A 14,349-nucleotide genomic window follows, 5' to 3' on the forward strand; every position below is an offset into this window, starting at 1 on the left:
CCCGCCCTGCGATGCCCTGGCGACAATAGCCACACGTCATTTTGACGTCGCGCACCATCAACCATTCAAAATGCGGGGCGCCTAAACAGTGATTTTGTTTTAATATCGGGTAGTGAGGTCAATTCTAAACATATTTACACTTGTCAAACCCAAGGTAGCCAGATCAAAATGTACCAAAAGCCCACAATATTCCATTTCATGTGCGCACTATGTTTTCAGCGCTGTATTGCTCCGCGAGGTCACAGCGGCGTTCACACAACGGGTTCTCCCCGCACCCTGCTATTTGTGTCAACGAGGCCCGTCATTGGCTAGGAGTCCGAAATCTCCCCCACCTCCAGTGACTGGAATGCAGCTTTGCTACACGTGCGAGACGTATGACGTAGGTGCTCTCCGAGTAGGAAGGAGAGACTCACGCGGATTATGCTCTTTGAATGGCATTGTTTCGTGGTAAAGGCGCTCGCTAGAAGTAAATGAATTTCATAATTGGATATCGTGAGCCACGTTCTTTCATAGAGCATAATAACTGGAGAATATTCCTGGAGCCGTTTAGTGCCCCTTTAAAACAGAGCTCCACCTCATAGCACACTGTGCCCCAACCATTGCCACGAATGATAGGGTTATCGCTTCCGATTCGGCGAGAGAAGGGGGCGTACGCCTTTTTGTGGCAATTTGGGTATATGGTAATTGTCACAAAAGGGCGTACGCCTCCCTCTCTCCTCGAATAAAAAGCGATAACCCTATCGTTCGCGGTAATGATTGGCGCACGACGTGCTATGCGGTGAAGTTCTGTTTTTAGAGTGTAACTTGCCAGTATGCCTGCCGTGAACTCCGGTATCTGAAGTCCGCTATACTATATGCGTAAAACGGCGCAGTGCGACTTCTGTGCGACTTTCTATCCAACAGAAGGTTTGACATGTCCGTCCGCGGGTGCATTAGTTCCATGAAGAGGTTTCAGTGATGGGTCCCACAAGACAGCGTTTTGTCGCCTGTGCAATTCAGCCTGATCATGGCTGAGATCCACCGAGGAACCCGCCCTACACCATACGCCCTTCATATCACCATCTATGTGGACGGCATCTGCCTCCACATCGTGGGAACGAACAAGGCGAAAATTCGTGACACAGCTGAATGCCTTGAACTGGCTCAATGCAGTGCTGCTTGCGAGAGGGCTGGAAGCGCCGCCAGAAAAGTAAAAATGTATGGTCTGCATTCCCCGTGGAAAGTACGTGGGCAAAGACTTTCCTAGCCTCAGCATTGTTAACACTGCCATCCCTAGATGCGTGTCATGTAAATATCTTAGTGCCTCAATCGCTAGCGCGTTACGCTGGTCCAGGCTAGTGAACCAGAATACTCGCAAGGGAAAGAAAACGGTTAACTTGCTTCGCAGAATCAGTGGTAAATCATGGGGCTGCAATAAGCGATCATTGCTTACCGTGCACAATGCTTTCATCTTCTCTACGTAGCGCCGTACATAGACCATGCGCCTACACAGTGGCGGGCCCTTTAGCGTCTTCATAGCACCACAATAATAACTGTGCTTGGCGTATTTACCTTTTCTAGCGTCACCCAAACGTACCTGGAATCCAAGGAAAAGCCTGTCAGTGTCCACTCTCATCTCAAAGGACTCCAGTTTCTGGATAACGCGGCAACATCTATCAACAAGCATTCCCTGTTCATGGACCCTGAACAAAGGTCACACACATCCCTAGGGCGCCTGGCTAGTGGGCTCGCCACCAGCTCTCTAGCCAATAGTGAGTCTCTTCCTCGCCTTCCAGCTAGTCCGCCCACGCCGCCATGGAGTGAGTTCGTGCCCGCAACAACGCTTCACATCCCAGGTTTACGGAAGAAGAGTGAGTCCAGACCCCTTGTGACCAGAATGGCAGCTGATAAGCAACGTCTACCGCACGCATACGCCATGGGTCTGCACGTGCTCTGTAATAAACAGGCAATTCAATTCAATTGATACTCTGCTATTCACAAATGGCTCCATTGACGACCGTGCCAAAAGCGCTACCAGTGCGTACTACATCCCATCAATGAACGTGGCCTGGCAAGGGAAATCAGCTCGTTACCCTATATCATCCACGACGGCCTGGCCTTGTTGCACGCAGCTGCTGCGGTCCAAGTCAGTGGAATACTTAAGACCGTTTTACTTATGGAAGCATTCTAGCCCGGTATATAAGGAGGTCGTGTATCGAACATAAGCTACTAGGAGGTGATCGGCTCATGTCGGCATCAGAGGCAACGAACCAGCGGACCAGCTAGCATCCTCAGCACACCTTAGCTGCAGCCCATCCTTACCAGTGACTGGCACCGACAAACACGTGGCCGTTAAACAGCAAGTTGAAATGCGTCATCCTGGCATACAGGACATCATGCAAAATCACCGACCCTCTCTTCCCATAAAAGACCTTCCAGAAGTCATGCAGACAATGCTTCATCGGCTACGCACGGGATCTGCGTTCACAAACTCGCAACTGTTCAAGATCGGCTCCAGGGAGGATTCCAGTTGCGGTCACTGTCATCATCCGGAAACTGTCGAGCATATCCTGACAGAATGCCACGAATACCACACTATGCGGGAAACTCACTTTTGTGACACTTACATACACTCTTAAAAATGAACTTCACCGCATCGCACGCTCCAAGCCAACCATCATCTCGAATGATATCGTTATCTGCCCTGATTTGTTGAAAGCGGGAGGCGTACGCCTTTTTTGTGACACTTATGTGGTTCATAATTGTCACAAAAAAGGCGTACGCCTCCTGTTTTCAACAAATCAGGGCAGATAACGATATCATTCGAGATGATGGTTGGCTAGGAGCGTGCTATGCGGTGAAGTTCATTTCTAAGAGTGTAGAAATGTTAACTGTCACAAAAAGTCATCCGCCCGGCTCTTTCAACAAATCAAGAGTGATAGAGGAATCACTCTGCACAATGGTTGGCCTTCAACGTGCTATGTGGTGAAGTTGATTTTTAAGAGCGCGTGCAAGAATTCGAATCCGATCGCCTGCCGTACGGGAGATCAGGTTTGTTGAAAACAGGAAGCGTACCCTTTTTTGTGACACATATGCTGTTCATAATTGTCATCAAAAAGGCGTACGCCTTCCATTTTCAACACATCAGGGCAGATGGCGACGTCATTCGAGATTATGGTCGGCAGGGAGAATGCTTTACGGTGAAGTCCATTTTCAAGAGTGTAGATAATTTGTAAGTGTGTACCCCAGTAGTTCACATCCCTCGCGGCGCATTCGTCATCATCCATGATAAGAGCACGCTATCTCACCTACACTGTTAGAACAGAGCTTCACCACATAGCACGCTCCTAGCCAACCATCATTCCGAATGATATCATTCTGTGAATTGATTTGTTGAAAATGGGAGGAGGCACCTATCTGAGACACATTACACTTGTCCCAGATAGGCGTCTCCCCCCTGTTTTGAACAAATCAGGACACACAATGATATAATTCGGAATGATGGTTTACTAGGAGCGTGCTATCTGGTGGAAGTTCTGTTTTAACAGTGTACTGAACGACAGAACCGCCAGCACTGTTTACCAGGGGATCCGGAAAAAACGGGTAAACTGGTGTAGGAAAAAACGGTCCCGGAAAAAACGCTTTGAGAAGGAATTCCAAAGCGTCTCTCGCGGCTGTCCCTAATCTTCCGTCGCCCCCGTGCGTGAACCAGGCGAATGAACACGAAATTGACAGCCGGATAGCTGATCCAAAGAGCTCATTGGTGCACTGCTGTCACTAAGTGCCGATGTTTTTTTTCTTTTTTTGGAATATTTTTCGCTGAAGGGCCGCAGAGGTTCCGTATGCGCGCGAAATAAAATCTAAAGCTTAGGACGTTTATTTAATTTTGAGCGTATGCAAATGAGTCGCTGACTACTCAGTTCATGGCCAATGTCCCAAAGATCTTTAACAAAAAGGAATTTCTTCGATTGTTCACGAATTATTCAGCCGGGGGACTTTCGAGAAACACCCGGTATAAAATTATCCAAACATTGAAGATTACGAGGACGTGTCAAAAAGGGACCAGGTGATCACGATGACGGAATGACATTACAAACCGCGAAGTGTACGAGAGACAGGGTCGTTCAATGTACATCAATTTTCTTTACGCTAGTGTTGATCAACAAGCAAGAAATGATAGCTTACGACATGTGGAATCTCACGTAGTGTCTACACTCTAAGGAAAAAAAAAAAGACGGTAGAATTTTGTACTCATGCGGGTAGATCGCCACTGTTTGTGTGGGCCGCGTTGAACCTGCGCCTGCGTTCTCCCCTCGATGTATAAGCGAGAACCTTTCTTGTGTCCACTCATCAAGCAAGGTCACAGTTGGCATGGGAGGGTATAACACCGGCTTCGGCAGTTTCTTTCTTCTGAGGGAAAAAAATGAAACAAACAAATAAAAGCAAGGCCTCGGTAGTACAGTAACTCCGTCGGTAACGTGTTGTGCTGCTGAGCACAACATCGCTGGTTCAAACCCGGCCCAGGACGGTAGCAGTGTAGGTGCGGTAAACATTACTTCGAGCACCGTATGTCGGGCATTTCCGGAGTATGGCAAAAGAACGCCATTTAGCCGAAATTATCTGCAGTCCTACCCAGTGGCGTATCTACACTCTTAAAAATGAACTTCACCGCATAGCACGCTCCTAGCCAACCATCACCCCGAATGACAACGTTCTCGCCCTAGATTTGTTGAAAACGGGAGGAGGAGCCTATTTTGTGCCCATTATGCACGGCGCAAAATAGGTTCCTCCTCCCGTTTTCAACAAATCAGGGGCGAGAACGTTGTCATTCGGGATGGTGGTTGGCTAGGTGCTATGTGGTGAAGTTCATTTTTAAGAGTGTAGAGCTACCTGCGCCCGTGGCAACATGGTTAACATGATTTCCTTGGGAATGCGTTTTCGTGTTGTCCGCACTAGGTTTCACACTATAACCTCTCTAATGGCGGGTGCTTTAGATCATTTATGAATGCCTCAGGTTGAGTACCCGACCTGGCACATTCACATCCGACCACATAATAGCGCCCCTGTTCACCTGGCGCCCATGGCACCTGTCCACACCTGCCACACCCTAGATACGCCACTGGTCCTACCCTGCGGCACGTGCAACACGTATAGACGAACTTCAAGTGTAACATAACAGCACACCGCCTAATACAGCGGTAGCCCTACACTTTCAGAAAAAAAGGGTGGAGCAGTTACACCTTTTTGGGGGGTAATAGTTGTCGTATGTGTTGTGTCTAAAAGGTTGCAAAGTTATACCTTCTACCTACGAATGATAGGGTTACTGCTTCTGATTCGGTGAGCGAGGTGGGGGGGGGGTACGCCTTTTTCTAGCAATTTGGATGTGTGATAATTGGTTTTACCACCCTTTTACAACCTCTATCAGACACTATGTTGACCTATAGGTGGTAACTATGGAAATTACCACCTTTTCACACCTTTTTTTTTCTTAGAGTGTAGCGGGTGAAGCTGAAGCCCTATGGATGAATGGATTCGTGCTTGGATACCGACAGACAGCTTTCTTCGAGCAGTGTATGTAATTAAGCTATAATAACAGGTGAACTGTTATGGGTACAACTGTTGTACTACGAATTGTACTCATACCAGTACAAACATTTGTACCCTTGCTGTTCTACCCATTTGAGTACAATCCTGCTTGCAACGCGGTTCTAACCCAACGGGTAGGAAATTCTACCGTTTTTTTTTTTTCTGTGTTTTTTTTTTTTTTTTTTTTTTTGAGAGTGTAGCAGTGCGAGATGTGCGGTCATGTTGTTGGGGCGGGCCCAAGCACTTTGATACGGGTACCGTACGTTGCTTCACGGCACTAACGCTTTGTTAGGGTAAAGTAACACGCCTGGCGACGAAAGTTCCCAATCACCATCACCATCATTAATAAACGTTGTTGCTGTTTAACGCCTTGTTGCTCCCTCAGGCTATTCTCGTGTTCAGAACAATATTCTTGACGGACGACGTGTGAGTTCAAGCAAGGCCTGGATCCAGCCTATCGTTGACGAAAGGCCAAACCTTCATATTACCCTGAGCAGCTTCGCCACAAAAGTAAGCATTTTGTCGAATTGCGTTCTAAGAGCTCTTTCACACGTCCGTTTTTATCGTCGGTTTGCTTCGAAAATAGACGCTAAGGTCAATCTGCCTCGTAGGTTTTGCGTAGGTTGTTGTAGGCTTCGTTTCGCCTCCGTTAAAAACACGGACGAGAAGAACGTTCGTGTGAAACCGGCGTATGCGCACATGGTTGCGAAGACTATAGGGTGGTGATGAATACAGTGAACCCTCGTTATTATGACCATGGTCGTTCCTGAATATTTTGGTCATAATACGGAATTGTCATATTAACGGGGGGATTTGCGGAGGTTTCACTGCATTGTTCCCCAGGAGCATGGTCGTAAAGCGCGTATGTCAGATTATCGGGGGTCATATTAACCAGGGTTCACTGTAGCCGAAATATGCAGGCCATCAAAAGAGACAAACAATGGGGGAAATCGAACCCCGCACCTCTTACTTGCTGGTCCAGCGCGATAATCGTTGCGCTACACTGGAGTCAGCTTTCCCACCATATATACTTATCGGGTGACCTCATTCGACTAAAGGGACACTCACTCTTCTCGAACCACGCGTTCCAGAAGTCTCTCCCTATTGCGTTTGTTGAAAGATTTACTTGTCCTCGTGAGGCCTTCCATGACAGCATGTAGGCATCCGAAATTATACCAACATCCTTCCGACGGTCTTTACGCGTCATTCGAAACGTGCAGACTTTGCGGATCGGATGCGGATGTGAAGTGTTACGTAATGCTGCGGATGCGGTCGTATGCGGATAACGTGTGCGTGGATGCGGGTCGGTCGGATGCCAAAAATCTGATCCTCGCAGGGCTCTAGAACATAACCTGCTGCCTTGTGCTTTTGTTGTACTGGGTGGTCAACCAGTCATGATAGAAATTCATAGTAAGTGACGTAGTCAACAGAGAGACATGCGGTCAATCGATTTCTTGCTGTCAGGAACATTTGCCACAAATCGGAACAAGTGCAGAGAGTAGGGCAAGTTGGTGGAATAGCATACTGTAATATTTGGGGACGCGAAAGACGAGGACATAAGGTACGCACGGAACATGTGTCACTCACAACCGAAGTGTATTGCGGAAAAAAAGGAGGCATAAATACGCAAACCGGTAACCGGCGACACTTGCCGACATTAAAGCTTTCACACATGCGGAACGAAGCATACCAGTAGATAACAGGTATGTAATTAGCTGTTTAGGAAGACAACTTCTTTATCAGACAGTGCAACAGATGGTTCACTAACAGACTAGCCTTTCTCAGTTAAAAGTGTGTGATGGGCTTCGAAGATCTCTCCAGTGATTTGGTGCCTCGCTCTCCCTAGGACAGTGGTGCCCCAAAGGTCAGGAACACTTCCCACATTTATCGCAGTGGTATGTCAGATTACCCGACGGCACGTTTATCAGGCTGTAGGGATGTTCTCTAAGTCCAGGCACCTGCCCGTCTGGCCAATATATACTCCACTACACGAGAGAGGAATATGCTGTACACTATACCCCGGAAGAGCAAGGCACGAATTTCTGAGAACGTACAGCCTCACACGGATCCCTTGGTTTTGGTTTTTGGTGCCGAAACCTATGAAACGTAGCCTCACTCATTGACGGAACGATTCCCTGAACGGGACAATGGGGAGTAGCGTTGGCGTAGTAAGGGTTCAGGCTGTTGTGAAGGCTCGCTACCGACGCGTGAGTCCACGCTGAGAGGAAGTACACGGCATACCAAATTTTGTGCCACGCATTTTTAATATCAGCACGGACTGAAAATGTTGGCTCACAGATCGTCGTCTTCTCCCTGTTGATGGTCGCCCTTGTCTTGCGAGTAGCTTCAGTGGCCGCTGCCTTGTCTCTTGGTTTCCTCCATCACGCCCTCCCCGTGCTGGACCCTTGTTTGTCGTTCTGGAGCTCGGACACAACAGCCTTCCCTCACGGACGGTGATCGGGAGTTCGAGACCCAACCGAAGAAACAGACACTTTCCGAGAAGCGGCGGAGACTGGGCCGATCGACGGTGTCGCGTTACACCCTTTCGAGTGTAGGAACTGGACGGCGCCCCCGAAACCATAAATAACGTTTGTGTAACGGCTGGGCTGTTCACTTCACGTCCATTTGAGCTGTGAAGTTTAGCAGTCACATCTGGTCCTTCACACTGTTTTCAGCCAGAACGAGAGCCTCCACTTGCGCTGTGCATTCTCACGCAAATTTGCGAGTTCAATTAAGAATAGATTGATTAATGCGTGACACGAATGCAAAACCGCCTCAATCTATGGCAAAAGTTACGTATGAGTGTGTGTGGGTTGTCGCGACGAGACGGTTGGCATGAGAATGGTTTAATGGCGGTGGAGCGAAGCTTGGGTGCGAGTGGAGCGTGCGCACTCGGCATCCCTCATCTTCCTTGGAGTGCCGTGCCACTACAAGTGTACTCCAAGTAGTTGCATAATCTTCTGAGGGAATTTTTTTTTTTCCCCTTTTGTAGTTAATGACATCCTCTCGTTGAACAGCCTATGCGTGCGGAAGTGAAAGAAAGATGTAGGGGAGAATGTGAGGATACTCAGTGCGTGTCCCATTTGTCAAATGAAGCACCTTGGTAAGGCGCAGGAAATCAGATGCGAGCGTAACGTATTGGTTAGCGCGCTCACTCAGCAATGAAGAGCTGCGTGGTTCGAGCCTCGAAACGGTTACCTTCTATGCAGTGACGATAGTCGGGCTATATAGCACTGGTGCCTGATTGTCTGAAGCTACTTGTGGCTCGCACCCGTCGGTTATTCTGGAAGTGTTCCCTCGCGATTCTGTAGCCTTCCAGGGTAACGGGAAGCCGGACAGCCGATAAAGCTGCAGGCGCTTTGTTCGCTGACTCACTCGTGTAATTTATATTTGTAGATTATCCTCGATGGACGTATTGCCCGCGGTGTGACGTTCGAAAAGGATGGAGTAACATACACCGTCAGCGCTACCCAAGAGGTCATCATATCTGCTGGAACCGTGAGGTCGCCACAGTTACTAATGGTGTCCGGTATCGGCCCAAGAGAACACCTCAAAAGCTTAGGGGTAGGTTGAAAGGTGGGAAAAGTTTGCTTGAAAAAGGCATCAAGGCAAGCCCAGTTGACGTGGATATAACGTGCGAGTTTCAACCGCAGACATTTAGAGTTCTCAGAATAATGCAAATGCCGTTTAAAAGAAAACGACTGATAAGACGGCGCCTGCAACACGCCCTACCACATACCGCTCCATAGACGATAGCGTGCCGGTAGAACGCAATGCATTCTGGACAGGTCCTGGCCTGACGTCATCGTGCACATGACCGTATCCGTGTATTCACCACGACCTACTAGATTATAACGACCATGTCAGGCGCACCCCTTCTATGCGCCGCATTTTTGGAAGGTAGCGGTGGCGCTTCTAATCGTCCCAGTTATTGCTTCCTCAACTTCTACAATGCTTTGTACTTCAGCTTACCTTAGTATTTCTGTACAAGCGGTGGACGTTCCACAGATGTTTCATTCTGAGCTTGATTATCATCATCATTCTACGCGTTTTCATAGGCGCTATCGCTGTCGTCTGCTACGGTAGTCGTACACACGCTTCTGCGCGTTCAGAATTCAAATTTCCATCGTCCAATCGTGTTGTGCCGATCAGCAGCGCCCCTGGCGGATCGTGCGGACAGGCTCCTCATAGGGTCTTCTGATTGTGACATGGTCGTTATAATCTAGTAGGTCGTGGTATTCACACGAGCGACATTCCCCCAGCACCGGAAGATGCGAAAAGCGCCATAGTTTTTTGCTGTCACGTGAACGTTCAACGTCGTGTCTTCACGTACGCTGCTAACCGTGGGGAATATCCTGCTACACAGCCACAATATATTCCGTAGCAGACGGCAGGAACACACGCTGACGGTGTCGTCTGCTAAATGCGTAGTTCGCCACTGCCGATATTCCGCACCGTGTGAATGCTCAACACAACATGGGACGAAACTTCAGCTCTGTAAGCACTGTTTTCGCTTTTTCTTCCACTAGAATATTCCGTGAGGATGTCGCTCGTGTGAATACACGTTATAACTGCCGGCACCCTTGACAGGCGGCCGTACCGTTTGTAAACAAAGCGAGTGCCGTTTCCGCGCATCGTTTTTGTACAGTTTTTCTATCTATACCGCTAATTTTTACCCAGCGTGCATGCAGTTCAACAGGTTAGCTTGAACATCTGGCATCGTACTGCTCGCCATTCATAACGACGTGAACACGACACCGGTGCCAGCGCCCACTTAGCTGATGTGATGCAAGAATGTGATGAGAGTTTGCAGGAACAACCAACTACGTCGAGTCACAAGCACCGCGCAACTTACACCAGGAAAAGTCGTTCATCAAATGATTTTATGCTCGAAAGAAAATGTTGGCCAGCGCGAAAATATAACATAAACAGCGACCTCTAGGTGACGTTTCCGGCGATGTTATGACAGGATAAGATGGCGATTTTGCCATAAGCAATCGCTTGAGGGTGGTTACAAAATCGCAACCTTCTTCCACTCCTGTGGTAAACAGCACGTTGGTCAGCAGTTCCCGCTAGCCTTGTGATCATGCGACTTATGACGTATAGAGACGAGCTGCCGAAAGCAGGTCTGAGTACGTGAGCTACGTGAGCTGAGGAGGCCGCTTTCTCGAATGTGTTTTTTATAAATTCGATTGTGCAGCAATAATGCAACGCACACTGAAAATGGCGCGCTTGAGGAATAAAACAAAGTTTCCGCCCACGTTAAATGTTACGTTCTTGCCCCTTTAATCGCGGAGATTTAGAGAGGAACAAACAGTGTTATTGCTCAGAGACATAGTAGACGATGAGAATGGAAGTAATCTCGGGGCCATATCTCATGCATGAACCCGTACCGTGCCTAAAAGGACTGCCAGGCCATCGAATGCAATGCACAAAAGTTATTTTGTACGATGTATGTCTAGCCTGAAGCATACAGTAACTTTTGAGCGAAAATTTAAATTTTGCTATCGACCGTTATGCAACTTCGGGTAACAAAATTGTGCACGTGGTTATTTTCGCAGCAACTTAATGCCAGTTCGAGGTATTACTGCTGTTTGTACCCACAGACCGACCGCTGTGGCGTCGATCATGGTCCCAGTTGTCTCTCGACGTAAACCACCAATTATCACTGCTACTTGCACATTCCTAAGCCGGGTTTATACCAGGTACTCAAAAACGCATTGAAGTATAGGCAAAAATTAAATGGGTATAGTAGTAAATACTCAGCCTTGAAAAGTATTTGGGTACAATAATGAATACTCACAAATGTAACCCGCTCCTTTCAAGACACTATCAAGTTACAATTTGCGGATTTAACTACAAAAGAAACACAGAGAAATCCGGGTTAACAGCCAATATTTGTAGGGATGATCCTGCTTCCCCGCTGTGCCTTCTCGGTGCATCCTCTCCTTATTGTTCTCCGTACACGTTTCTTACTATAGTACTATGTTGGCGCACTCCTAATCTTGAAACGATAGAGGGGGCTGCTGTGCTCTCCCACAATATGAATTCAGCGTACAGCTTGACGTAGCGAGACAACTATTGACCATGAGCGACACCACAGCGGTCAGCCTGTGCATTAATAGCTTTGCCCATTTTGGGGGTCCTCTAACGTGTACAGAAATCTCAACGCACGGCACACCGCATTCAACGTCCCTCGCGGAAGAGGGCGTGTCAGATGGACTAGTACCCTGCCACCAAGCTGCTGGAGTCCCCAACCGCGTCTCGGCGACCTTCAACCTCTGAGTCTGTGCAGGCGGCGAACACACTATACCCACTGAGCTATTTAAAATATCAATATTCAATTTAATATCATATCGCCGAATATCATCGAGCCCCCATTTTACAAGCATGACACGAGAATGTTACTGCTGTCTGTTAAGGCATGACCTGTGCGTTGAGCCGGTGCAGAACGATACGGACCAACTGTCGAGCACGGGAGGAAGAAGCCAATATATGGGGGCGACTGTAGGAATTGCTACCAAACTCTCCTATTTTTTTTTTCTTTCTACCAATTAATGTTGTATCAGAGAGTGTGAACTTCCTCCAGTACATTTTTTTAAGAAAAATAGGTCGCGGTTCTGTCTAGTTGGTACGGGAGCAAGACGGGAGCAGATTAAAAGTGATGTTCTTCTCTTGAATGTCTTAGATTCCCGTCGTAGCTGACCTACCAGTAGGCGACAACCTCAAGGATCACGTTACTGTTGGAGGAATCACAGCATTCATGAAAGCTGACGCTGATTTACAGGTTCGGGATCCCAACGCCCTTCTCAATTATATTACCAAGAGCACCGGTGAGATACGTTTGCACGTCTATACCCCAATGTGTTTTTTTTTTGTTTTTGTTTTTTGTTTTTGTTGTTGTTGGCACTTATCATTACGGTTACCATTTGACGTGGTACGCAACAGACACGTGTACGGGACAGGACCCCTGACACAGACCGCGGGCCGGGCCAGTCTTCTTATTGGCTGTGTGCTCCAGGCCAGGCCGAGTTTGGGCTGGCAAACATGTTTCCGGGAGTCCAGCTCCGCCGGGTCACGCAGCTAATTCTACACAATTCAAGACTATTCGTTCATACAGAGGGTTTATATTTATAACCTCCACAGAGTTCTTAGGAAGCAAAAAAAAAAAAAGTGTGAGAGCAGCATAGGTGTGGTTTTCGCAGTTGAGTTCTACGGCCAGGAGAACATCCACCGGAAGAGAGTTTGCAACTACCAGATGACTAGTTACCTGAAATTCATTGATTAACTGTTTAATTAGGGAATTTCGGGCAAAAGCGAGATGGCAGATTGAGAGACTACATTCGTTGAACGTCATTCTAGGTTTTAAAAATCCCGAAACACACGCGTGCGTTAAAATACATGCCCTTCTGCAACGCTTCCGGTATGTTGCCAAAACAACATCCGGGTCCGCAGCAAACACAGTCTGCGCCAACCGCTATGGCGACTAATACTGCCATCGCTTCCGATTTGAGGAGAGAGAGGGCCGTATATACGTCTATTTATGGCGATTGAAATAGCCACAGAGAGGCGTACGCCTCCCGTTTTCAACAAATCGGGAAAGTGAAAGCTATCATTCTGCATGGTGGCTGGTTCCGAGCATCCTTAGTCGCGGAAGGACCGGAAGTCTTCGTGACACCGAAGGGCTTGTTTATGTTTTCCTGAGAATGTCATGTATACCCATAACAAAATTTTGATATGGAAATGAGCCGAAACCGAAAGAGCGCGCCTGAGGAGCGCGTCCGGTCTCGCCGACGGAGGCTTATCTGGCCAGCTGAGCGACACCCACTCCAATCATCTCCATTGCTCCAAAGTACGTTCGCTGTTAAAAATGAGCCTCACCAAATGGCACGCTCATAACCATTATCCCGAGCGTTGTCTATCCTGATTTGTTAAAACGGTGAGGTGGAGCCTATTTCGTACCATTACGTACGGCCAGTGGCGTATCTAGAGCTACCTGCGCCCATTGCAACATGGTTAACACGATGTCCTTGGGGATGCGTTTTCGTGTGGTCCGCACTAGGTTTCACACTACAACCTCTCTAATAGCGGGTGCTTTGGATCATTTATGAATGTGCCAGGTTGAGTGCCCGACCCGGCACATTCACACCCGACCACATAATGGCGCCCCTGTTCACCTGGCGCCCATGGCACCTGTCCACACCTGCCACACCCTAGATACGCCACTGCGTACGGCATAATTGGTACAAACAAGGCGTACGCCTCACGTTTTCAACAGATCAGGGGCGAGAACGTTGTCATTCGGGTTGATGGTTGGCTATTATCGTGCTTTCAATGGAGCTGGCTAAAGCGTTGTCAAGTGTCGACCTCGTACGTCCGCGGAACCTTGACACCGATTAACTATATACCCCAAAGCGACATGCCAGCCGCCTGCGGGTGGCTGAGCATGCGTATACTCTGAACTTCTTTACCTACTCGGAAAATATCTATTACATTAATCGCCTTCAAATTTCTTCATTCCATTTTTAAATGTACGATTAAGATTTCTTTGAAGCTTATCCCCTAGCCCTACGCTCTAAAAACAGAACTTCACCGCATAGCACGTAGTGCGCCAATCATTGCCGCGAGCGATAGAGTTATCGCTTTTGGTTCGAGGAGAGAGGGAGGCGTCGGCCTTTTTGTGGCAATTATCACGTATCCAAATTGCCACAAAAAGGCGTACGCCCCTTTCTCTCCTCGAATCGGAAGCGATAACCCTATCATTCGTGACAATGGCGCACATCG

General features: G+C 48.0%; 1 protein-coding gene across 3 annotated transcripts in view; it reads left to right on the plus strand.

Moving 5' to 3' along the window:
- LOC135400354 (4-pyridoxate dehydrogenase-like) overlaps nucleotides 1-14,349 on the plus strand; it is a 66,049-nt gene that overhangs the window by 42,994 nt on the left and 8,706 nt on the right. For all 3 annotated transcript variants that reach the window (XM_064632187.1, XM_064632189.1, XM_064632188.1), the window contains exons 7-9: nucleotides 5,951-6,075; nucleotides 8,962-9,129; nucleotides 12,254-12,398. In XM_064632187.1, coding sequence (XP_064488257.1) covers nucleotides 5,951-6,075; nucleotides 8,962-9,129; nucleotides 12,254-12,398 — 438 coding nt within the window. The remainder of the gene's footprint in view (nucleotides 1-5,950; nucleotides 6,076-8,961; nucleotides 9,130-12,253; nucleotides 12,399-14,349) is intronic.

The sequence above is a fragment of the Ornithodoros turicata genome, chromosome 7 (genome assembly GCF_037126465.1).
Source record: "Ornithodoros turicata isolate Travis chromosome 7, ASM3712646v1, whole genome shotgun sequence".
NCBI lineage: Eukaryota > Metazoa > Arthropoda > Arachnida > Ixodida > Argasidae > Ornithodoros > Ornithodoros turicata.